Source organism: Sturnira hondurensis, unplaced genomic scaffold (assembly GCF_014824575.4).
Source record: "Sturnira hondurensis isolate 20B ecotype Veracruz unplaced genomic scaffold, ASM1482457v3 Scaffold0004136, whole genome shotgun sequence".
NCBI classification, from domain to species: Eukaryota; Metazoa; Chordata; class Mammalia; order Chiroptera; family Phyllostomidae; genus Sturnira; species Sturnira hondurensis.
In genome coordinates this window covers 5715803-5741264 of record NW_028076767.1, presented here as the reverse complement: position 1 = coordinate 5741264, position 25462 = coordinate 5715803, and the positions used below count along the sequence as shown (strand labels likewise).

The 25462-nt window shown below is 41.2% G+C and overlaps 1 protein-coding gene across 8 annotated transcripts in view; it reads left to right on the top strand.

The window, feature by feature from the left end:
* The first annotated feature begins 1933 nt into the window (after positions 1-1933).
* CFLAR (CASP8 and FADD like apoptosis regulator) overlaps positions 1934-25462 on the top strand; it is a 40775-nt gene continuing 17246 nt past the window's right edge. Inside the window, exons 1-6 of one of the 8 annotated variants that reach the window (XM_037043622.1) lie at positions 1934-2041; positions 13183-13603; positions 18790-18901; positions 20692-20827; positions 21573-21658; positions 24705-24762. In XM_037043622.1, the coding sequence (XP_036899517.1) occupies positions 13233-13603; positions 18790-18901; positions 20692-20827; positions 21573-21658; positions 24705-24762 (763 nt within the window). In that variant the 5' untranslated portion in view covers positions 1934-2041; positions 13183-13232. The other 7 variants (XR_005066082.1, XM_037043625.1, XM_037043626.1 and 4 more) reach the window with 7 other exon arrangements.

Sequence of the window (25462 nt, the reverse complement as noted above, 5' to 3'; positions counted from 1 at the left end):
CACTGTGTAAATGCCCCATAGTTATTTTATCCACTCATCTACTGATGGACACTTGGGCTGCTTCCATGTCTTGGTGACTTTAAATAATGCTGCAATAAACATAGGGGTGCCTATGTTCTTTCAAATTAGTGTTTTGGAGCCCTTGGGATATATTCCCAGATGTGGGATGGCTGGGTCAAAAGGCAGATCTATATTGTATTTATTTTCCATTACCATTTAGTCCCCTTATAACTGCGCCCCCCAGCAATCACCACACTGTTGTCCATGTCCGTTGAGTCCTTTTTTGTTTTTGTTCAATTCCTCCCTCCCAGCCCCCATTTTTAATATTTTGATGTATCTCCATACTTCTTTCCACAGTGGCTGCACCAACCTGCATTCCCACCAAGAGTACAGAAGTGTTCCCCTTTCCCCACATCCTCACCAGCACTTGTTTGGGAACAGCAGACTTGCTTGTCTTGTTCCTGATCTTAGGGGGGAAGCACCCAGATCTTCACCATTAAGTGTGTGGTTAGTTGTTGGTTTTTCATAGGTGCTCTTTGTAAAGTTGAGGAATTCCTTTCTATTCTTAGTTTGCTGAGTGCTTTTATCATTAAAGGGTGCTAAATCTTTTCAGATACTTTTTCTGTATCTATTGTCATGATCATGTAAATTTTATTTTTTTATTTCATTGATATGATGTATAGCATTAATTGATATTCAAATGTTAAACCAATCTTGCACTCCAGGTATAAATCTCACTTGGTCATGATGTATAATTATTTTTATATATTGCTGAATTTGGCTTACTAGTATTTTATTGAGAAACTTTGCATCTCTATGCTTAAGATAATTGGTCTATAGTTTTCTCTGCCTGTGATGTCTTTGTCTGGTTTTGGTATTATGATAATAAGCCCTCATAAAATGAGTTGGGAAATGTACCCTCCTTGTTCTGGGCTGAATTTTGCACCACTGCCCCCACCAGATTCATAGGTTGAAACCCTAACCTCAGTACCTCAGAATGTATTCAGAGATGAGGTCTTTAAAGAGAGGAAGTTAAAATGAGGTTACTAGGATGGCTCAATCCAATCTGACTGGTGTCCTTACAAGAAAAGGACATTTGGATACACTGAAAGACACTAAGAATGTGTGTATACAGAGCTAAGACCACATGAAGACAAAGAAAGAAGTTGCCATTGGCAATCCATGGAGAGAAGGTCAGGAGAAAGCAAACTGGATGATGACTTGATTTTGGACATCTAGCATCCATAACTGAGAAATAAATTTCTGTTGTTTAAGCTACCTAGTCTACAGTATTTTCTTATGGCAACCCTAATACACTCCTCTTTTGTTTTTTTGGAAGACTTTTTGAAGAATTAGATTTAATTTTTTCTTAAAATTAAAAAAATGGAATTCCAAAGTGAATCTGAGTGGGCTTTTCTTTGTGGGCAGATTTCTGACTAGTAATTCAATCTCTTCACTATTTTATAGGTGTGGTCCTATTGTCTATATCTTTTTGAGTCAGTTTTGGTAGTTGGTGTCCATTTCATCTAGGTTTTCTAATTTGTTGGCATACAATTATTCATAGTGTTCCTTTGTAATTCTTTGTATTTCTGTAGGATTAGTAGTAATGTCCCATCTTTCATTTCTGACTCTAGTAATTTGAGTCTTTTCCCACCCCACTGGGTCAATCTAGTTAAAGACTATCAATTTTGTTCACCTTTTTGAAAAAAATCAGCTTTGGGTTTAATTGATATTCTCTATTGCTTTTCTCTTTTATATTTCGTTAATTTCCAGTTTAATCTTCATTATTTACTTTCTTCTGCCTGCTTTAGGTTTAGTTTGCTTTTCTTTTTTCAGTTTCTTACAGTGGAAGACACATGAATATTACAGAATACACCACCGCATAACGACGATATGGACCTTGTGTGCTGCCACGTCCGCTCCAGGGTTTTGCTTTCTTTTTGTTTTGTTTTGTTTTGTTTCTGTGCTTCTCAAGCTTCCGGGGTAAGGAATCCTCCTGAAAGCACGCAGCGCCGTAGGACATGCCCCCGCGGACAGAACGGTACGTGGCCCCTCTCAACCCGCAACTCCAACCCTCCTCAGAGTCTCAGATCTAATTTTAGGTTTTAGTGTCCGTGTCGCCTACCGTGGCCCCGCTTGCCCCTGTCGTGTCGCTCGCCGAGCTCTCCAAACTAGCACTTCCTGCACCGGCCCTGCTGGGGTGAAGCGGGGAGGGGAGCGGGGCAAGGGTCCGGAGAGGGGTGGGCCTTCTGACAGGTGACTCAGTCTTGCAGATTCCTTATCTGTGGTTTGCCCCTGGGCACTGGCGGGGGCGGAGTCCCCCCCTCCGCCCCCGCCCGCCGGGCTCCCGGCCCCTCGCCCGGCTCTCCCCGCACCTCGGATTTTCAGATGCGCTTGCCGAGGCTCCTGGGATTCCCGGGGAGGTTCGCCCGATCCACCGACCAAATCATCTTGCGCCCACTGTAGCAGAAACAGGCCGCAGGTTTTGGTGGCAGGTCGCCAGCGTCCTGTAAACTTGGCTTAAGATCATTTTGAGAGTTGCTCAATACCCGGGGGAACTGTTCAAAAGATTTGTCCGTTTTCCTTTCGAGAAGTTGTTGAGAAAGACTTCCTGCTTTAATATGTGCGCGCGCTTGCATTTATGTGCAGGAGCCCCAGGCCTGGCAGGAATTTTCACTCTTTTGAAATAGCCTGAAGTGTTTCAGAGCAGTGTAATACTGGTATTTTGGAAAACTGCAAGAAAAAGTTGCCCTGGGACAGTTCAGCGTAGTAAGATTTTTGTAAAGCTTCGGATAAAACTTGATTTCAAGATGTTCTTGCCTGACGATGTCTGGATTTGGGAACAGCATGTTCTTTCAAATATTAAGTGGGTTGCAACAGAACAAAGGCCACTGAAATTCAGACTAAGGTTTTGGTTCAAGGAACAGAAAGTTCCAGGGACAGACCGTGAGTTCAAGGCCGCTGAAAGCTCTCATGAACATTTTCATTAGTTGACTTTGAAATTTATTTACTCAACGAGAGGTAGTATTAATACGGCGATAGAATAAGTCAAGCATTTTTGGACAATGGGCACATCCGGATAGTCTGAAATCGGTCAAATCGGTCACAACAGGCTCTGTCTGGCCCGACCTGCTTTACTTATGTAAGAGATTTCGGATAAGACGAACAGACTTCTGGGTATTTTCCCTCCGGTGGTTTACATAATCTTATGAAACGTTTCAGTGGAAAGAACAGCAAAAAACTTGACCCAACTCCAAAACCAACCAACAAAAAAAATCCCAAAACTTGTTTGCCTTACTGAACTTTTCAGTTTTTATGCTAACACTTGTGCTGTTTACAGCTTTGTAGTTCGGACGTTCGATTAAAATGGCGTTTTTGAAGACTTAATGTTTCCTAGTGTTTGTAACGGACATTTGCACTTCCTTTAACTATTTTTACGCCCAGTCTTAACACCGGCTTTCTTTGGTGAATGCACTGGCAGGCCCGCAGGAACTGGGTGCCACTCGCATGGTGGGGAATCTTGCGCAGGGGGCATTGGGAGGGTAGTCACTGGCCGGTTTTTAGTTTTGTTTTTTAAACAATAGCAGGAACCTACTAGAAGCTGAAACTAAAGTATGTTTTTGTTACTGAGACGCCCCGAGCCCCCTCGCCTCGGCCCTCAGGGGCTCGGTGGGCCGCAGCAGCGGCGCCCACTCGTTTTCCATCTGCTGCAGGTAACCTCGGGCGCCAGGGAGAGTTTACTATCCCCGAAAACAAGTCTGACCTTTGCAGGGTTTCTAGGGAGGGTTGCATGGGCGGCGCTCCTATGCAGTTTCGCCCTCGGAGGTGACGCGCAGGGGCTCCGCGCACACAGATTCCGGACGCCTACCCCAAAGGCCGTCTCCAACCCTCTGCCCCAGTTCCTCGAATTTTTCGACTTCGGTTTTTCGGAGCGGCAGGTTTGAGGGTGCCTTTTCGGGCGGAGATCCAGCTGGAAGAGCCGGCGGCTGCCCCGGCGTGAGTAGACCGACCTATGCCCCTGTGCTGACATCGCCGTGGATTCGGGGTGTCAGGACACTGTACCCCTTATCGCGCAGAAACAGCACTCCTAGTCACCTGGTGTGTCGCTTTTTTAAGTCTCCGGAATGGATTCTGTTTGGTTATTTCTTCCTTATGGAGGCCCCAAAGGCTAATTAAACTCGTGTTTATGTGCTGAAATGCCTCCTTTCCTTTTAATTCATTATAATCCTACCAATATTTATTAAGCTTCTCTGGAGGCAGAATTCTGGGTGCTGAGAACACAAAGATGGATCTGAACTTGGTTCCTCTGCTTTCCTTACCAGAGGGACGAGAAATACTATTTTTATTGCCCTGTTTCTCCTTATATTCAGCTCCTGTCACCTCCTGTGGGAAGACTTCACAATCCACCCAATGGGTTCTTTTCCCCTATAGTTTTATATACTCAGTGGCTATCTTTGCACTTAATAGGATTGCACTTAACTCCCTGTATTGTCATAGTTATTTATCTATTTATGTATGCATTTATTTATGTATGTTTTGGAGCCAGGGGAAGGGAGGGAGAAAGAGAGGAAGAGAAACATAAGTGTGCAAGGGATACATCGATTGCTTGCTTCCCTCTCACTCCTTCCCAGCTGGGAAACCTGGCCGGCAACCCAGACATGTGCCCTAACTGGGAAACGAACCTCTGACTTTGATTCTCAGGCAGGAGCTCAGTCCACTGAGCCACACCAGCCAGAGCAAAAGTTTTTTCCAAAGCTTTTAAATCAAATTGTATTATAATTATCTGGGTTAAAATACATGTGGAGTAAATAGAGGAAGTCCCCAGGAGTGCATTGCTTAAGATAGCCAAAGGTTACAATCTTTTTAAAAAAATATTTTATCGTCTTTTCCCATATTTTGTGTGATGTTTCTACCATTGCATTTCAGAGCTGCCGGGTTTTTTTTCCTTTTTCTATTAATATCTCTGCTTTTCTCACATGTAATTTCACTTCTCTCTGGCATCAATGTTTCTAATGAAAAAAATTTTTTTGTTCTAAAGACCACTTTTCTTGTTCTTAAGAATGTATATATCCACAGTTTATGTTTCATAAATCTGCTTGTTCAGAAGCCCAAATGTTTTTCTTCCTCAACTTTGTGTTTAGAGAAATAATTTTTTCTTTGACCCTATGCACGTACAAATGAATAAATGAATATATAAAATATATATATTCTTGAATATTTTTTTCCAGATAAAACCACTTTGCTCCCACTCCCACTTTGTACCTTGTTCAGTATTTGTTTCTCTGGTGTGTCTGTTTTTAGCCACTTTGTCTTTTTTGATCATTTAAGTTTTAGTGCAGAACAGACAAAACGTTTCTTCATTATTTTCCTCTTATTCTAGATATTGGATTGTCATCTTTAGAAATTCAGTACTTACGAAAGAACTAACTCTACCAGTTTGATACCACATTTCCTGCGTACTCAAGATGGTTTATGTCTTCTGCTATAAACTCTTCAATTGGAGACATTAACTGATTATATATATTTTTATTCTATATTTTATTTTACATTATAAATATAATATAGTTTCGATGTATATATCAGTTTTATAATTATTATTTATATTTATTTCAAAGTAATTGAAAAACTCTCTTGTAGCTACTGGTTCTAAGGTTTAAAATATTTCCTAGGGTAGTAGCATCTGATTTTACAAGTGGGAACTAAAGCTTCATTATTTACTTGTGAAATCTTAGAGTTTTTTTACTTGAACTTTTTTTTGGATTTCCCCTTTTCCTTATATATCTTTACTTTTTTTTACTTGAAGCATTCAAAAATAGTTTTAAAGTCAATGATCTTTGTTTTAAAGAGCCCTGGCTGGCATGGCTCAGTGGATTAAGTATTGGCTTGCAAATCAAAGAGTTGTTGGTTCAATTCCCAGTCAGGGCAGGTGCCTGGATTGTGGGCCAGGTCCCCAATTGGTGGTTCAATAGAGGCAACCACATGTTGATGTTTCTCTCCCTCTCTTTCCCCCTCCTTCTCCTTCTCTAAAAGTAAATAAATAAAATATTTTTAAAAAGAAAGAGTAGGCAAGAAACAAATATTACTTCAATTCAGAGAAGTTGCTTTATTTTTTGCCAAAGAATTGATTCTCGTAGTAAATTGATGAATGCAATAAATGCCATGCATTGTTCTCTGTTTTTTCTCAATAATGTGAGTGAATACAGCAATAGCTCATGGAAGATTAATTGTATATTACACTTACACCATCTTATACATGGTATTAGTCATTTTGATGGTGTCAGAAGACTATCCTATTTGAGAAAAAATTAAAATAAATTTAAATTTCAGCACTTTTGAGTTCATCTTAGGAAAATTATGCTACATGCGGATGACTGGCCTGGATGTTTGGGAAAGATGGAAACTTTGACACATAAATCGTACAGTTTTAGAATTTGTGATAAGTGCAGAAGACAAATTTTTAGCTAAAAGTATGAGGAGATGTACCTTTTGCTTAAAGGCCAGAGGATGTCTGGTGAGCATGGCTGGAGACATTGTATTCTACCAGCTCCCGAGATGCCCTGCATGGGGGTTCACTAGCACTTACATTAAAAAAACAGCATGGTTACCCCCATATAATTGTAAAAGCTTTCTTCTATAAGCTCTGTCTCCTGAATCTAAAAAACAAATTCCAAGTAAAATACCTTACTCCACCAGCAGCTACATCTTGCTTCATTGCAAGTTATGGAAGAATGAGTAGGTATTACACATGTGTAGGCATGCTGAAGCTGTGTAGTGTTGACCAGTTTGTTGGTTCAAGGACTAGGAGAGTGAGTTTGGCAGGCCTGGCCAGGCTACCACAGCCTGATGAAGATGAGTAAGAACTTAACCTATCTTCAAGGATGTTAACTACATATGACAGGGATCCAACTAGAATAAGATAAATGCCAGAAAACAGTAAAACAATGCTATAAAAGAGGAGGAGATGACCTCACTTGGGAATCAAAACAAGCTTAGGGAGGACATGCCTGGAAAGCTGGGATAGAATTTTACTAGGCAGAGACTGAGAAGAGGGAAAGAACTTTCCAAATGGAGGGGGGAGGGGAGAAGACTTAAGCAAAGATGTTGGGACAGAAAAACACTGTCTGGGGAACAGTGAAATTTTTATTTGTCTTGAGTTAGATTATGGGTTGGGCAGAGGTGGGATAAACTTTTAGGTGTTTGGGCTCTGTATGAGAAATTTGCCCTGGTGAAAATTTAACTTTGGTTAAGAAGGAGTGGGCCACTATATTAAATGGATTTAGCTTTAATGTCCCCAGGGACCCTGCTCATGTTTCTGTATTCAGTTTGATAATTCATGATCTCTTTTTGGTCTACATCCTTTCTCATTCTGTGATCTTTCATTCCCTTGTTTTCTCCAGCCTGGCGGTTGGCACCAGGGGAGTTACTGGAGGTCATGTTGTTGGAATTCGTGGGAGCTTCCCTGAGAGTCATGGGGCTGAGCCTCATCAAGGAACTTTATAAAATATACCTTCTAGTTTTATGTCATTTTATAATTGAGATTGTTCGTTGTTTGCAGGCAATTTGCTCTAATTGAAATGCACTACTTGTGAAGCCAAATAACTTTTGATGAGTATTTTTAGCTACTGATGCATAAGAATGACTAGTGACATCCCAAATTGAAATGTGTTTATACTCCAGGCTCAGTACATGGTCCGTTAGACTCTTGTTTGGTATATATCCGCATTTCAGGAATTTCAGAAACCTTGTGGTGAATAACCTCATTTTAAATATTTGTGGGTGGAGCACAAAATGACATTTCACAGTTGTGAGAGGAAAGATGGGTTCATCACATTGGCTGCTTGAATTGTTACTCACACAGCCCTGACCCCCAGGTTCTGTACACGAATGGAGAGGGAAGGCGGGTTCTGCTATGTTCAGGGTGAATGCACAGAGCTCCTGTGAGATGGCCACACTCTGTGTTGCCCACAGAGTCCTGTCACCCTTTCTCCTTTTTCCTTAATCCTCACCCGAGGATATGTTTATTGATTTTTAGAGAGGAGTAGAGGGGAGAGAGAGAAAGAGAAAGAGAGAAACATTGATCGGTTGCCTCCCGTGTGTACCCTTGACCAGGGAATCTAACCTACAACTTAAGTATGTGACCCAACAGGGAATCAAACCAACAACATTTTGGCCTGTGGGACGACATTCCAACCAACTGACTCAGCCTGGCCAGGGCGTGCCTTCTCCTTTATGCTTTCAGAAACTTCAAGTGACTCCCTTAGGGACTTCATGTTCATATCTCAGTGGATACTCCCAGACATCTGAAAGTTGCAGGTTTACATGCTGCTTTCTGCAGCTGGCAAGGCAGGCACGTTTCTGGAAACTACATTTGCTTCCCTGCTGTGGCTTGGTGGACATGACCTTGCCATGCCATGCCATGACCTTGTTTCAGGTAGACAAGGTATATAAAGAGTGGAATCTTATGTATATCTCTGGATAAGTTATGGTATGATGGGAACCAGTTATGCTGGCTGCTGTGCTGCTGATTACAGAGGCTATTGTGTGCTTTGGATACCAGATGGTTTGGAGCAAAGTTTACATTATTTGAGAAAGACTGAGAAGCCTGACTAAAGCGAACCACGTTTCACTGTCACCAATTAGAGTAATGCTGGATGCTAGGGAGTTAGTGTACTTGGTAGAAGGTGTTACTGACCCAGTCTGTGTGTGTTCTTCCCAGGAAAGCTTTACACAGCAGGAGATTCTTCAGCTGGCCTTGAAAGCTGAGAAGGGTTTTGCTCAGCAGGTAAATGGAAGAGGAAATCCAGGCAAAGGCACAGAGTATGCATAGGAAAGAACTTCTTGTTTGTTTGAAGCCAGATGGCAAGGTGTGTGTTAATGAGAGATGAGGGCAGGCACTGGACCACGAGAGACCTTGAATGTAAAGAAAATTGGAACTTGCAATGGGAGATGAGGAACCATTGGAAGGTTTGAATTAGGAAAGTGATATAGTTCAAGCATGAACTTCAGAAAGTTTATTCTGATGGGAGATTGGTTTGGAGAGGGTGAAAGCCATAGGCAGGGGGAACAGAAAGGCCAGAGGAACAGTCTGGGTGAGAAATGGGTGCTAGGGCACACCCTCATTTAATGAGCAGGTGCAGAAAGAGGGTGTTGAGGAGAGTCAGAGGTTAGAGAGGGACTGCCTGGGATATAAAGGTGTGAGGTCACCCAAGGGAGGAGGGCTTCAGGGAGGGGTTAGTCCATTGGTCCTGGATGTGGCCCCTGGGAGGTCAACAAGGCCTGTGCACCAGCACTGTCAGTAGGAATGAGACATTAGGGTGAAAAGAGGGAGGCACTCACCTCTGGCACAGCAATTAAGGATGTACTTAAAAACTCAGTAATCAAGATGAATAATATTTTAATGCAATATTTTGAAAAATAATTGACATTAGTGCAAAAAATCTACAATGAACAAAACATCAGAATTTAAAACAGAGACAGCATCAGAATTACTCATTTTCCCTTTGTTAGGGCCTAGTATGGCTCTGCACAGAGTGTCAATGTGCAAGGGACATGCAGAGAGGGAGGATGCGGATGGAGGCATATTGGGGAGTGAACTGAAGTAATTGAAGCATGGAAGCCAGACTCTTCCTTTATAAAGGCCCAGCTCCACTTGAAAGAAAAAAATAGAAAGGATGGTCCGTGTAGGGGATCTCAGGCTTAAGGATTTTTTTTAAAGATGGAAGAGACTTGGCACCTGCTTACTAGATGAGGGGAGGAGTCCCCTCAGGTAGGGAAAGATTGACAAAAGAGTAGGAGCTCATGGAGACAAGAGGGCCCAGGGAGAGTGGGTGGTTCTGGGCAAGCCCAGGGACAACAGGTGCCAGCCCCACAGTGGGAATGTGGAAAGTTGTGGGCGCTTGCTCCTCACAAGTGGCAGAGTCATTTGACAAGAAATCATCTGATGTGAAAGGGCACCAGTGGGTGGTGTTAGGGTGGAAGAAAGCAGTAAAGGTGGAGCCCTTGTGCGCAGCTGACCAAGGTCTTGTAAAAACAGTTGTGGAGCAGCAGCAACAGGGGGCCTGCTGAGGTTGAAAACCTCAGAGTGTGGTGTGATCTTTTTCCATCCCTTCAGCAAGATTTGCTACTCTAGACATGAATGGAGGAGGCTCCTCAGTGAGGATGGGGTGCTGGGGTGATGAGCCCTCCTGCTTTCCCAGGACTGAGGAATTTTCTGGGACACAGAACTTTTAGTCCTAAAACTGGAGAGAGAAGGAGGAGAGAGAGAGAATGAGAAAGAGAGAAGACATCGCGATGTGAGAGAAACATCAATTGACTGCCCTGACTGGGGATTGAATCACCTAGATATGTACCCTGGCTGGGGATCAAACCCCAAACCTGCTGGTACAGGGGATGATACTCTAGCCAACCAAGTAACAAGGCCAGGGCTCACTGCAGGTGTTCTCGAGCTCATTCCTCTCTGGGGCAGCCTCCTGATTCTCCACTGTCTTGGCTGGGACTCGGCCCTTCTGAGAGTCCCAGGGATCTTTCTCAGGAGCCCAGCCGAGAGCCCCTTCCTCCAGCCCTTGCAGCAATGTTGTAAGCACCTGTATTAAAAGCATTTCTGATGAAAATACCTGGTTTCTGTTTTTAATACCTGGCACCCTTTCTGTTAGCCAGTTTGTAGAAATTAACTCTGGTAATTTTAGAGCAGCTTTGTTTAAATGATACTTAGGACCTCCCCATGACTTCCACTTCAGAAATGAAACTGGAAGTGGTCTTAGCTTTAAGTCATTCAATTGTGAAGATCAGAAACAGTTTGTACTAGAATATGGGTGGGGGAAAAAGGAAAAGCATAGTCATTCAGGTGAAGTTTGATAGTTGGGAAGTCCGGGGGGAAAACAAGAAGAATTTTTAAAGAATTCTGAAGCAGTCACACAGATGCCAGTTGTGTCTGGCTGGAAAAGCCTTAAAATAGTGGAGTGAAATGAAACCGACATAATGTTGATCAGGAGGACTGGGCATTTGAAAGAAGGAAAGAAGAAGACGGGCTCACATAGCTCCTCTGTCCTTCCCCTGCGTGAGGCGGAGCAGGTGACTCCAGAGGAGGTGAGTGGATGCTGAGCAGGGCAGCTTCAGCAGGATGGAGCTGCAAGTGATGGGCAGTGTCCTTCCTCTAAAGAACTTATTCCATCTGCTGCCACCCTTCTTCACCCTCTCTGCCTTATCTTTCAAGAGTCATGTTAATTGAAATCTGATCTGTTCTTTTTGAGCATAACTTTGAGATGCCTCTAGGCTTTCTTGTTCTAAGGTTTATCTATACATACACCAAGGAAGCTCTGCAAGCATTCTGAATGCTGGGATATGTGAGTAGGGAAGAGACAGGAGCTAGTTTTTAATTTTAAAAACCTATAAGGATTCCTTTTGGTTTGCTATTGTTTCCTAATTTTATTGTACCGTGGTCAGAAAATGTGGTGTGAGGAGTATTTTAGTGTCTGCATACCTGTTGTCCAGCTTATGAAGCAAAATACTACAAATTCAGTTCTTTCCCCCGCCTGTGTTTTTATCTAGTCATGTTCCATTTATCTGGTTATAGAAAACAATTCAATATTTATTATTACTATGTATGTTTTAATATTTTCACTACACATGCACACACACAAAAACTCCCTAAACAATATATATGTTGGAGCAAAAGTAGGTTTACAGTTGCTTAAATGAAAAATAATACAATAAGTAATAAATAATACTGCAATGAACTCTGTGTTTCACGTACTCACAGCTGTAAACCTACTTTTGTCCCACCTTGTATGGTATTATTTTTGAAACATTTTGCCTAGGCAAAAATATTTATTTTGTTTGCTTTTTGTTTGTTCGTGAGATTCATGTAGTTTAGGTTCATTTTCAGGACTGCATAGTACTCCATTAAAGGACTATAACATTTTATTTAATCTCTTGTTGATAGCCTGGCCTATCACTCTACCATTCCCACCCATTTTTACTTTCTAACTTAATATCGTCCCTTTGTTTTCATATAAAATTTTTTTTCTACTTATGTATTTTTATTTAAGATGCCTCAAAACTTTTGTGGACTGAGATTATATATAAGTAAAAATAGAATAGATTTAGGGTTCCATTCACTAAATATAACTAGATAAATGTATAAATATACTTGTATGCAAATATGTAGCTGTAGCAGTAGTTAGCAATTTGCCTGTTGGGTTGGGTTCCCAATTATTTATTTGCTACGATTAACTTTTAACCAGACATGTTCTCTGATAGAAATAGACATAGCAGTCTCCCGGAACACTAACACTTTTTAAAATGGAAAACAGAAATGAAATTGAAATTTTAACGTAGATAGTGACTGTCATTTGCAGCTTAATATTTGAAAGAAAATCCTTTGCTTTCCAGTGGAAGAAACTAAGAACACACCGTAGCATGACCCTCCCACTGCTCCCACCCAGACCCCAGCCCAGGACTGGGATCTCCCCCCAGATCTCTGTTCCCCCTCCTTCCTGCCACTGGAACACTGGTAATTCTGGTCTCGCAGCAGTGCACGGAGAGGCAGGGGCTGTTGGCACCTTTGGGGGAGGAGGGAGGTGCTCCTGGTCTGAAGAGGTGATTAAAATTCGCCAGGGTTCAACTGTGTTGGCAGGCCCCCTAAGCATTCATGACGAAGCTCTGGTAAGGGCCTGGGACTTTGGGAGGATGGCAGTGAAGGTCTCTGCTTACAGGTAGAACGAAGGGTTGTAAAGTAGGAGAAACGCGGGAAAAGGGGATGGGGTAGGAACACATGCCTCTTTCTCCTATCATTTTTGTGTTCCATAGAGGGTCCCTTTTGCTGTGACCAGGCAAGGTCACTGGCTTTTTTTTTCTAGACAATTGCTTAGTCATTGGGCTTTTCCTCCCCCAGTGTGCTTCCCCCTTTACGATACTATGTGCTCATAATTTCTGATAAAGTATGTGGGGGCAGTTTTGGGAAAATTTGTCTCTGGTTTCATTTCATTTAAAATGTAAGGTATTTTCTTTGTATTGGTTTTCTATCAGTTTCTTTGTCAATTGAGGATCGCTTGTTGTAGACTTTACAGTATGAATCTAATCTGCTGAGCTTGAGAGTCCAGCAAGAAGGAAGAGCCCATATTTTGAGTTTTAGGCTTAAATTATGTTGATAAGAGGTTTTTAAAAATTCCCTTTTAACCATAGAACAACTTCATTGGAGAGGATTCTGAGAGAAATGAAGAAAGCCATCAGAAATGAAGTCAGTAGCCTCGGGGCCTCCTGTTAACTGGGCTGGAGTCTTATTACTGCACTTCCATGCAAAGACCCTCTACCTGACCTACATGATGTCGGCTGAGGTCATCCATCAGATCGAAGAGGCACTCGATGACGATGAGAAGGAGATGCTGCTTTTTCTGTGTCAGGATGTCGCTGCAGATGTGGCTGCACATAATGTCAGGGACCTTTTGGATAGTTTACATGAGAGAGGAAAGCTGCCTGCCATGGGCCTGGCTGAGCTGCTCTACAGAGTGAGGCGGTTTGACTTGCTCAAGCGGATCTTGAAGATGGACAAAACGACCGTGGAGACCTACCTGCTCAGGCACCCTCATCTTATTTCAGACTACAGGTAATCCTGAGACTGGGAGGCAGGATCCTGAGACTTCTGAACGAGAGAAATAAGGACAGTAAGAAAACTGGCCTCATCACTGTCTCTGCTCGCTGATCTAGCTGCTTGATGAGTTACTTCATTCCTTTAAACTCTTTGCATTTTTTAAAAGATTTTATTTACCATATTTTTTTGGACTATAAGACGCACCCCCCCAAATTTGGGGGGGAAATGGGGGTGTGTCTTATAGTCCAAATATAGCTTACCTGGCTCACTGTGTGGTGGGAGACGGCGGCCTGTGTTATTTATGTTACAAAATATTTTACCACATTTTTTGCTTCAAAAATTTTTTTCTATTTTTCTTCCTTTAAAACCTAGGTGCGTGTTATGGTCTGAAAAATCCAGTATTTACTTTTAGAGCAAGGGGAAGGGAGAGAGGAAGAGAAATATCAGTAGGTTGCCTCTCCTATGCTCTTTGTCAGGGGACCAAACCCACAACCCAGGCATGTGCCCTGACTGTCAGTCAGACCAGTGACCTTTTGCTTTGTGTGATGACACCCAACCGAGCTGCCTGTGTCAGGGCAAACTCTTTGAATTCTTAGATTGTATTTGCGTGAAGTAATCGGAAGGAATGGATGGTATGTGTTTGTCTGATGGGTATAACAAGCAAGATAGGAATTCACTAAAGACCTAAGGAATCCCTACCAGCCTCTGTGAGATATACAGTGGCCTTTGTTTCCTCGATTTTCTATGATGTCAGGCCTGGCAATTTTCTGACTAAGAAAGGGAAGTAAGTCTGGGAGTGTTTTTTCCTGACTGTAGAACTCTGTGAGCCCCTGGAAATTCCCACTGGTGTTTCCGTTGCTGAGGCAGCTAGTGAGTTGGGTTTCCTCCTTGTGAAGTTCCTGCATCCAGAGACTCTGGGGAGCCTACCTGGAACATGTCTGCAATTCACTGCTGCTCAGCCCTCTTCAATTCAGAGAGGAATGTCTGCTGGAGTCCCTTTTAGTTCAGACAGCCTTTAAATTGTTCCTTCCTTTTGTTCACACAATACTCTCTTGGAGCTTCTGGGGTGCACAGAAACCACCAGAAAGGCTGTTTTTGGGAAAATGAAGAGAACTTAAATTAGCAGTTCCTTTTTCTTCAGCCCATCAGCCTTAGTTATATTAATAGTGTATCTTTTGAGATGATATACATTATTAAAGCTATTTTAAAGAGAGTTGAAAGCAATGTGGACCTTGGAAAGTGGCCGAAACTTGAGGTCTGAAGGCCTGATTCAAGCCTCATCATATAGGCCGAGTCAGCCATTAATATTGGTTGGGCCTTCTTTTTCCTACTTGTAAGGCTAAGAATAATATAATTTCACAAGTTTGTTTGTGAGGATCAACTGTGATAATTTAGCTTGTGAAGTACCTTTTAAAACCATGAAGCACTTTAAAATGTAATTGATGCTGTTATTCTTGGTTATCTTCCACCTCTCCAACCATCATATATCTGTAATCAACCTTTTAGGAGGCACCAGCTGGGTTTTTATGAATAGGTTAGTGGGCCCTCCCTCCCATTCCTGTTTCCTGTCTATGGTGAGTGGAAGCAGTTGCTAGAGGCTTCTGGGCAGAAAGGCCAGGCAGTGGGAGGTGAGTGCTAAATTCATTTACTCATCTGTTCAGTAGGCCTTTTTGTGGGTTGACATGTGTCAGGTATTTGGGAAGTGCTAGAGCAAAATGAATGAAGACTCTTCTATCCTCAAGACTCTGAGAGTCTAATTGGGAAAACAGCCCTCTAAGCAGTGATGATAATTTTAAGGTAATAACACTAATCATGAAGTGTCTTTGAGCGCCAGCAAAGCGTGGTGGGAGCTCTGAATGGAAAGAGGTGACTGAGTCAGGAGGGGCTTTCTAGACCAACACATCTGCGGTTACAGTTCCGAGACTCTACGTGCCCTTTACCCTTTGAGTTTCAGAGTGGGCTGGACTATGCCCAGGTGTTACTTTGCTTTAGAATTTTGTGACTCAAAGAATGATGGTCACGGGGTCATCAGCATCACCTGGAAGCTCGTTAAACGGAGAAGACAAGATCACTTTCAGTCCTATTTCTGCCTTCGTCTTAGTCATTCAGGTTCTTTACTTATTTCTTCACAACTTCTAGGGGAGCTAGGGGATCTTCAGGGAAGTTTTTATTCTCTGAGTTGTTTTCAGAGCAGTTAGTGGAAAGAGAGGTACCATCTCCTATTGAAAAGTGGAGAAAAATGAGTTTCCTTAAGATTTTGGGGTGATCTAGGCTTTCAGTCTTATGGGGGGTACATTGAAATGGGGACAAGAATTTGTCTTTTTTTTAAAGATTGTATTTATTTGTTTTTTAGAGAGAGGGGAAGGGAAGGAGAAAAAGGGAGAGGAACATCAATGTGTTGTTGCCTTTTGTGCACCCCTACTGGGGACCTGGCCCAGGCATGTGTCCTGACTGGGAATCAAACCAGAAACCCTTTGGTTCACATGCCGGTGCTCAGTCCACTGAGTTATACCAGCCAGGGCAAGGATTAGTCTTTTTTAAAAAGATATATTTTATTGTTTGTGCTATTAAAGTTGTCCCAATTTTTCACTCTTTGCCCCCTTCCATGAAGCCCCTCACACTCCCTCAGGCAGTCCCCACACTGTTGTCCATGTCCATAGGTCATGCATATATGTTCTTTAGTGGCTACTCTCTTCCCTATATTTGTACTTTACATCCCATGACTGTTCTGTAACAACCAATTTGTACTTAATCCCTTCACTTTCTTCTCCATTACTCTGACACCACTCCCATCTGGTAATCATCAAAACATTTTTCTGTAACCTTGACTGGTGTGGCTCACTGAATTGATTGCTAGCCTGTGAATGGGAAGGTTGCTGGTTCAATTCCCAGTCAGGGCCCAAGCCTGGGTTGTAGGCCAGGTCCTCAGTTGGGGGCATGCCAGAGGCAACTGATCAATGTTTCTCTTGTACACTGAGGTTTCTCTCCCTCTCTTTTTCTCTCCCTTCCCCTCTCTTTAAAAATAAATAAGTGAAATCTAAAAAGAAAAAAAACATACTCTGTTTATATAAGTCTGTTTCTGTTCTGCTTATTTATTTTGTTTGTAGATTCAGTTGTTGGTAGATATGTATTTATTGCCATTTATTGTTCATATGTTTGATCTTCTTCCTAAAGAAGACCTTTCAACATTTCATATAACACTGGTTTGGTGGTGTTGAACACCCTTAGCTTCTTGTCTGGGAAGCTCTTTATCTATCCTTCAATTCTAAATAATAGCTTTGCTTTGTAGAGTAATCTCGGTTGTAGGTCCTTGCTTTTCATCACATCACACTTCTTGCCAATCTCCTCTGGGCTGCAAAGTTTCTTTTGAGAAATCAGCTGACAGTCTTATAAGAGCTCCCTTATAGGTAATTAACTGTTTGGGACTCTCTGTGCTCCCAGGACTTGTGTGTCTATTTCCTTCACCAAGTAAGGGAAGTTTTCTGTCATTATTTTTTCAAATAGGTTTCCAATTTTTTGCTCTTTCTCTTCTCCTACTGGCACTCCCATGATGAGTATATCAGTATACTTGAAGTTCTCCCAGAGGCTCCTTACACTAGCCTCAATTTTTTGGAATCTTTTTCCTTTGTTGTGTTCTGATGGGTTGTTTTTTGCTTTCTTGTATTCCAAATTGCTGATCTGATTCTTGGCCTCATCCACTCTATTGTTGATTCCCTGTAAATTGTTCTTTATTTCAATTAGTGTATCCTTTGTTTTTGACTGAATCTTTTTTATGCTGTTGAGGTCCTCACTAAGTTCACTGACTATTTTTATAACCAGTGTTTTGAACTCTACATTAGTGGATTACTTGTCTCCATTTTGTATAATTCTTTTTCTGGAGTTTTGTTCTGTTCTTTCACTTGGGCCATGTTTTTTTGTCTCTTCATTTTGGCAGCCTCCCTGTGTTTGTTTTTGTGTATTAAGTATAATTGCTACATCTCCTAGGGTTGGTAGAGTGGTCTAATGTAATAGGTGTCCTATAGGGTCCAGTGGCACAGCCTCCCCTATTATCCAAGCTGGGTACTTGAGGTACTCCTTGAGGAGGGTATACACAAGTATACACAAGTATACACAAGTATACACAAGTATACTTGTGTATACCCTCCTCTTGTAGTTGAGCCTTGATTGCTGTTAGCACATCAGAGTTCAGCCACTAACTTGTGTTTTGTCCCAGGTCATACAGCATAAACTACAAAGTGATCCAAAGATGGCTGCTACTTGTGCTGGGTTTGTAGGTGCCAGGGAGAGGCCAAGCTGTGAACCCAGGCTGGCTATTGCTAGTACTGGACCTGGGGCAACTTAGTGAGAGTTATAGGGCTCAGGGAGTCCAGATGCTGCTTGTTTGAGAGAATTTAGGAGAATTTTCTCCTGAAGCATAGCCAAAATAAGCCATTCATATGGAAAAGCTACTGGAAACAGCTTGGGTGGGCCCTATAGGGTGGGGCAGGGCCTCCGGGAATCACCAGCGTGGGGCAAACCATGTGAACACATTTGATGGAGTCTCAGATAGTGGTGCTTGCCTGCCAGCTCTGTGACTCTGTTGGGAAGGGCTCAGAAAATGAACAATGGCCTCTGCCAGCACCTCTCTTTAGAAAAAAGTTGCCTTCTAGCTCCTGCCCTGAAGTTTCCCCATATTGTCTCTGATGCCTTTTAGTCTGCTTCCCTGCACTGGAGCTCAGAAGGAATGAGTCCAAGTAAGTCTGTGCATGGGCCCTTTCAAAGGAACTAAGACTCCAACAGTTTCTGTCTTCCACAGCCTCAATCCCTGTTGGTTTTATACAGCTAGAAGTTATGGAGACTTATCTCCTTGACACTGGAACATATTGGGGGCATATTGTAGGGCTGGCACCCCTCACTCCTGAGATGTCCCTCCTGATTTTTATCTGCTACACATGGGTGTGGGACCAGCCCATAATTCCACAGTTGTAGGACTTCAGTTCTTCTTGATTTCTGATGGTTCTGAATGATAGTTGTTCTACAGTTCAGTTGTAATTTTGATGTGTTTGTGTAAGGAGTCAAGCTGTGTTTACCTTTGCCACCATCTTGACTGGGAGTCCAAGAATTAGTCTTTTAACCAATTACTGGTGTAGAGGAGGCACAGGCTCTTGGTGTTCTCATTGGGACTTGTATCTGAATTTTAAAGAAACTTGTCTGTTTTACAGAGTACTGATGACTGAAATTGGTGACAATTTGGATAAATCAGATATGTCCTCATTAATTTTTCTCATGAGGGATTATATGGGCCGAAGCAGGACAGCCAAGAATAAAGATAAGGTGAGTTTTTTTCTTGCTTCATGTTTCCAAGAGCCTGTCAGAAGTTGGAGGATACTCTCTACAGTGTGAAGAGAGGGAAGCAGGCATTTCAGCAGGGAGGCCCAAGATGGGGGTGAAGGCAGAAAGTGAGAAGAGTATGGTTTTTAAAAAAATGACTAATTAAAGATTTTATTTATTTAGTCTTAGAGAGAAGGGAAGGGAGAGAGAACAAGAGGGAGAGGAACATCCATTGGTTGTCTCTTGTATGCTCCTTGACTGGGGACTGGGCCGACAACCCAGTCATGTGCCCTGACCAGAAATTGAACAGGTGACCTTTTGGTTTGAGGGATGATACCCAAACCACACTGAGCCACACTGGTTAGGACATTGATTTTATTTTGTTTTGTTTTTAAAATTTTTTAATAATAACATGATGGTAAGAAAATTGGTTTATAAATTGAGAGGAAATAAAGTGATATCTTATGGTGTGGCCCTGTTTGTTTCTCTCAGCCATGTATTTTATCCTTTACCTTTGTTAAATTCATAGGCCTGGGTTATACATCAGTTTTCTTCCCAGTGTGACAGATCATCGGGTGTACAGGTAGTTTCATCTGCTCATGCTAAGTAGAAACAGGTGAGAAGTGGTAATCCACTCTCATCTTGTTCTCTTACTTACATGTCTTCCTCTTCAGCTAGCTCAAGGTCAGCGTAGAGTCATTAGGCTGCATGTGGAGATATGTCCTTTTGACTGATATATCCAGGGAATGGCAGAAGTAGAGATTTGGAATGAAAACTAGGTAGGGGTGAAGATCTAAGGGATGTTGTGATTTCTAGGCAAGTATTTAAATTTCAGTTGGCCTTATATGGTACTGCTGACCTAAGGACAGGCCAGGAAGAGCTCAGGCCTCTAGTATTTGACAGTTCATCCGTAAAGGACCTGCTTCTGAGAGTGAGTCATTGCTTGGGGATTTCCTCATGTTTCTCAATAATTACGGATTCTGAAATCCAGGAATGCAGAATGATTGTATGCCCCTACATCAAATGGAAAATAGGAAGGAAAATAAAAAAAATTGAACTCTTTTTTGTGTGTGTGTCCTCTAATCAACTTACCTCCCAATCATTTCTCCCAATCATTTATATGGATTTAATTATGGTTACTATATGTAAAAATAGATAGCACTTAAGAAAACAAATGTTAAACAGAAGGGAAATAAAACCAGAAGCAATGCCTGTTTTTGCAATATAGTTCTTTCACGATTGCTGTGGCCTGGGGTGAAGAGCAAAATGCCCTAACTTTGAGATTTTGCTACTTCATGTGCTCTGAGTTGGAGTGAATTGGAATATCCAGCATTGATTAAAACATATCTTTGGGATTTCTCTAGTAATAACCTTCCCCAAACTACCTTCTCTCTTACTTTTCTAGGAAAGCCCTTAGAGTTTTTAAGCAGAATACCAGCTTGACTTTCAAGAGAAAAAACTCAGGAGTATTTTACTGTATTTTTAGGCCTACTCTCTCACCATAGTCCTTGATGACACAAAATGGCCTAAGTGTCCATCTCCATCCTAGGTACAGGTTGGCCACCAAAAGACTTCTCACTACCTCTTTACTCAGTAAAATTCAGGAGTGTAATTAGCATCCATCCTTAGAGGGACTATCAAACAGAGAGATTTGGTTTAGGATCCCTGAAGGTCTGAAGATGCTCTCCACTTGCTGCCTTTTCTTGCTGTTATGAACCACAGCCTGAAGTTTTGCATCTGGGACTTAATAGGCAGCTCTACTGACATTTATTTCTTGTTGGTGCTTCTCTTAGAGTTTCTTGGATCTTGTGATGGAATTGGAGAAACTGAATCTGGTTGCTCCAGATCAATTGGATTTATTAGAAAGATGCCTAAAGACCATCCACAGACTAGACCTGAAGACAAAGATCCAGAAATACAGGCAGTCTGGTAAGCAGAATTTTGGCCTCTCAGTGCCTAAGTACCCTGTGCATGATAGATTCGGTTGGTAAATATTCATTGTCGGCTGGGTAGATGTAACAGAACTTGAATATTCACAGCCCCTGCTAGCCTATGATTAGGGATCATATCCCTTTATATCCTTATAGCCCAGATCCGCTGACTCCATCACTTCAGGCCCATGACCACAGAATCTTGGCCTTTCCCAACATGCCACCAAGCAGTTCTGAACTCTCCCACCTTCAGGAGAAAGTTTACACTTCCATTTTCTGCACCAGGTGGAGGTTCTGTGGAAGTTTGGGGCTTTTGAATTCATGAAAAATGGTGCCTTTTCTGTTGATAGCCCCTTCCTTGGTAAAAGGACCAGATTCACACTGGCCTTCTCTTCCGTGCCACCCCTCCCCCATTGTCTTTTATATGCAGCCTCAGCTTGGGCTCTGCTAGCAGTCTGCTGCCACCAGAGCCACAGCCTGAAGGGCATGGCTGACACCCAGTGATCCATAGATTCCCCCCCACCCATCCCCACCCCTAAATGAGTGATAAGAGTAGCATTTTTAGTCTGTTCTTAAAGACATTGGTAGAAGAGTCATCTGATCTGATATTTTGAATTAAGGAGGTTGCTGGAAAGGTTAGGGTATTTTCAAAGATGAAGATTGACCTTGGACTGAGCCATTGTTGAAGATTCACTCGATAATAATCGGAAAACCTTAACTCAGAACCTCTTTTCTGCTTACAGCTCAAGAAACAGGAACAAGTTATATAAATGCTCTCCAGGCCTCTCTCCCAAACCTGAGTCTTAAGGATCCTTCTTATAACTTAAGGGTGAGTCTGGAGCCATGTTATGGACCCAGCATGAAACAGCTTCAGAAAGTTAATTAAAATACACATATTCTCACATCATGTACTTTAATACCTGGAAAAATTTTGACAGAAATATGCATTTATTTTAATAAAATGTGTATAACTTCTTATGACTATAAGCAATCACATGTTCATTGGGATAATTTGGAAGACACAGAGAAATATAAACAAAGAAGAGTAAATTACCCCACAATGCAGAGATAACCACTGTAGTGTCACTGTGTTCCTCTCTCATCATTTTTGTATGTCTGTTGGTATATTACATTGAAACATTTTTTTCATTGTTCATTTGTTCCTTTGAAAATTTAGCCTTTTAAATAAAATTGGGCAGGACATGCCCATGGACAAAAATAATTCAAAATGGTACTAAAAGTCTTTTTGAAGTATATTTTCAAAAAGCAATCACATGTTCATTGGGATAATTTGGAAGACACAGAGAAATATAAACAAAGAAGAGTAAATTACCTCTACCCCACAATGCAGAGATAACCACTGTAGTGTCGCTGTGTTCCTCTCTCATCATTTTTGTATGTCTGTTGGTATATTACAATGAAACATTTTTTTCATTGTTCATTTGTTCCTTTGAAAATTTAGCCTTTTAAATAAAATTGGGCAGGACATGCCCATGGGCAAAAATAATTCAAAATGGTACTAAATATACTTCTTTTTGAAGTATATTTTCTTTTAGAAGTAACTGTAATTAACTATTTTCTTCTCTAACCATCCAAAGATAGTCTATACACATATCAGATTTCATTTTTGTGTTATGCATTGTTCTGATTTGGGAATTCTTGGAAATTATTCCATATGATCCTATGTAACTGCCTATGTTTAATCATTGTTTTAATGGTTACACATGGTTCTTCTTCTCGTTGTATAACAATGCGTTTAACCTTTTCTTATGTATGTGTATTTAGATTATTTCCAATCTTTTGTTACTACAAATAGTGCTTCAAAATAAATACCTTTGTATTTACCTCTCTGGGCATTTGCTTTTTATTGAGCTTATTTTCATGATTTCGGCACATGTGTTTTTGTTACTAAGAGATGTTACTGATTTGTGAACATAAAGATCACATAGTCACTTCTGGTTTTTGTGATAGTAGGTGGTGCAAGGCATTCTCAGAATTGTTCTTTGGTTAATTTCTCTATCCTGAGAAGTTAATCTTATTGTAATCTCATCCTCATCCCCGTATAAAGACAGGATATATCCCCATATATCCTGTTTTATTTTTACTATTGCCTTTCTATTTTGTTAATGAAAGTAAATGTTCATTGCCTATATAGCCTATTGAAAACTCAGATGCTCTGTGTGTAAACTTCTTAAATTTGCTGTATGAATCTGTGACCCTGATCATTCACTGATTTAGTAATCAGGCACTGTAGCTTAGGAATTCAGTGAATTTCTCACAAGACTTAGGAACTGAATACCTGGCTATGAACTCATACAAGCCTGCAAAAGTGCTTTAAAAGTTACAGTGGCATTAAATGACTCATGATACCAACATATTATAGAATTGAGTGCTTTTCATTTGATATTTTTCTTTTAAATATTTTATTTATTTATCTTTAGAGGGGAAGGGAAAGAGAGAGGAAGAGAAATATCAGTGCATGGTTGCTTCTTGTGCATCCCCTGCTGGGAACTAGCCCCTGCCGGGAATTGGCCGGCAACCCAGGCATGTGCCCTGACTGGGAATCAAACCGCGATCATCTGGTTCACAGGCCCGCACTCAATTCACTGAGCTACACCAGCCAGGGCTCATTTGATATATTTTTTGCAATATAATGCTTTTAAAATATATCTTTGATGTAATGTTATGTAGTTTTAATCGTATGTAAAAGTGAATGCATATCCATATGGGGCTTGAACTTCTATTTGGCTAAATCATTGGTTATTAGGGATAAAAGGAAGTTTTTTACATGTTTTTTCTTAGGATTTTAGTTATTTATTTTTAGAGGGGAAGGGAAGGAGAGAAGGAGAGATATATCAATGTATAGTGCCTCTTGTGCATCCCAGGCATGTGCCCTGACTGGGGATCGAACCATGATCCTTTGGTTCTCAGGCCTGCGCTCAATCCACTCAGCTACACCAGCCAGGGTGTATTTTCCTTTAATTTAGACACGCAGACTTAAAGTCATAGCTTAATGAACAGTCTACTTCTCTTTTTTGGCTATAATAGCTTCAGAGGAGAACTGTCATTTGAAAGCTGAGCGTATCAAATGACGGACAGTATGTGATAGGTGTGCCTTACACAGGACCTGTCATCTGAGAAGAGAAGGGATCGGTTCAGTCTTCATTCTCTGACCAATCCCACTGTAGCCCTCACAAGTGGTAGCTGTTGTCAAGAATCAAGCCCCTATGTGGCTTAGTATAGCTAGGCAGTTATGGAAAAACAATAACTGGACATTTATTAAGCACTTCCATACGCTAGGCACTATCCTGAGTATTTTGTATACATTTATCTTACCCCCAAATTTATAAGGTAGATACTATTACTGTCCTCATTTTGAAGACTAAGAAACAGACATATAGAAGTTAAATAACTTGCTTGAAGTTACATAGCCAGTAAGTGGTAGAACTGAGATTTATAACAAGGTTTGTCTGGGCTAGAATTCCTACTCTTACTCATACATACATTGTCTCTATGTTAAAGGATCAGGTTGAAGGTTAACTTGTACAGTCTTGGAATTTTTATAGTAACTCTACCATAACATCTGACTTCATTGAGCTGTTTTGAAACATTCTAACAATGTGTGCTAGTTTAGCATATTTACACATTAATTGTATTTTCACTTCTTGAAAAAAAGAGTTGCCTTGTTCTTTGGCTACAAGATACAGGATTCATGGAGTTAATGGCTCTCGTTATTCTTCTTTAGGTAATTTGACAGTGAATGTGGTATTTCCTTTTCCTGGGGTAAAAATCTTACCAAGATCTTTAAAGAGGTGTACTATAATGTGACTCTGAAAACCTAACAGGGAGTATGACCTTATTCTTTATATTTGAAGCTTCAGAATGGGAGAAGTAAAGAACAGAGACTCATGGTGAGACAGCCCGACATTCAAAGTAAGACGGACTTCTCTGTATGTTCATTCTTTATAAATGCTTGATAATTCCAGTACAAAGTGTTTTGTTCTTTAGAGTTGGCCATTTTCTTTATCTATACATTCTAATTAAAAGCCCTAAAAAAAGCAGTTAGACTACTAAAATGTATTCATTGGCATTTCTAGTTATTTACTGAATTCACTTACAGTATTTGAATTTAAACACCTCTTACTCTATCAGCTTCAACATCTTGGCTATATATTTTGTAGAAATGTGACATTTCTACCAGAAACAGAGCAGTAACTAGGCCATGTTAAACATTAAGCTAGCCACGATGATGAGCCATGTTAAGCCTAGTATGGTATAGCAGGAAGAAGAAAGGTTGCTAGGGTCTTTTATAAACCCATTTAATACATTATGTACTCTCTAGATGACATCCTCCTCCCCTAAAAAAATGCAATGAAAATCTAGTTATTTCTACCTGTACAATCTCTCTCCTCTTTCTTAAAATATCAGCAGTCCATCTCATTTTTTTTTTGAAGTGTATTTCTTTTGCTTGTCTTGAGTCCTCCTTTAAGGCTGAGACTCTGCAGTGGAGATGGTTGTGCTTCAGAACTCCTAGAGGCAGGCAGAGATTGACAGGCGGGTAAGGAGGGCTCGCTCAGTCTTAACTGAGGAGCCTGCACTTTGTCCTTTGTGCAGTGGAGATCGTGAACATTGT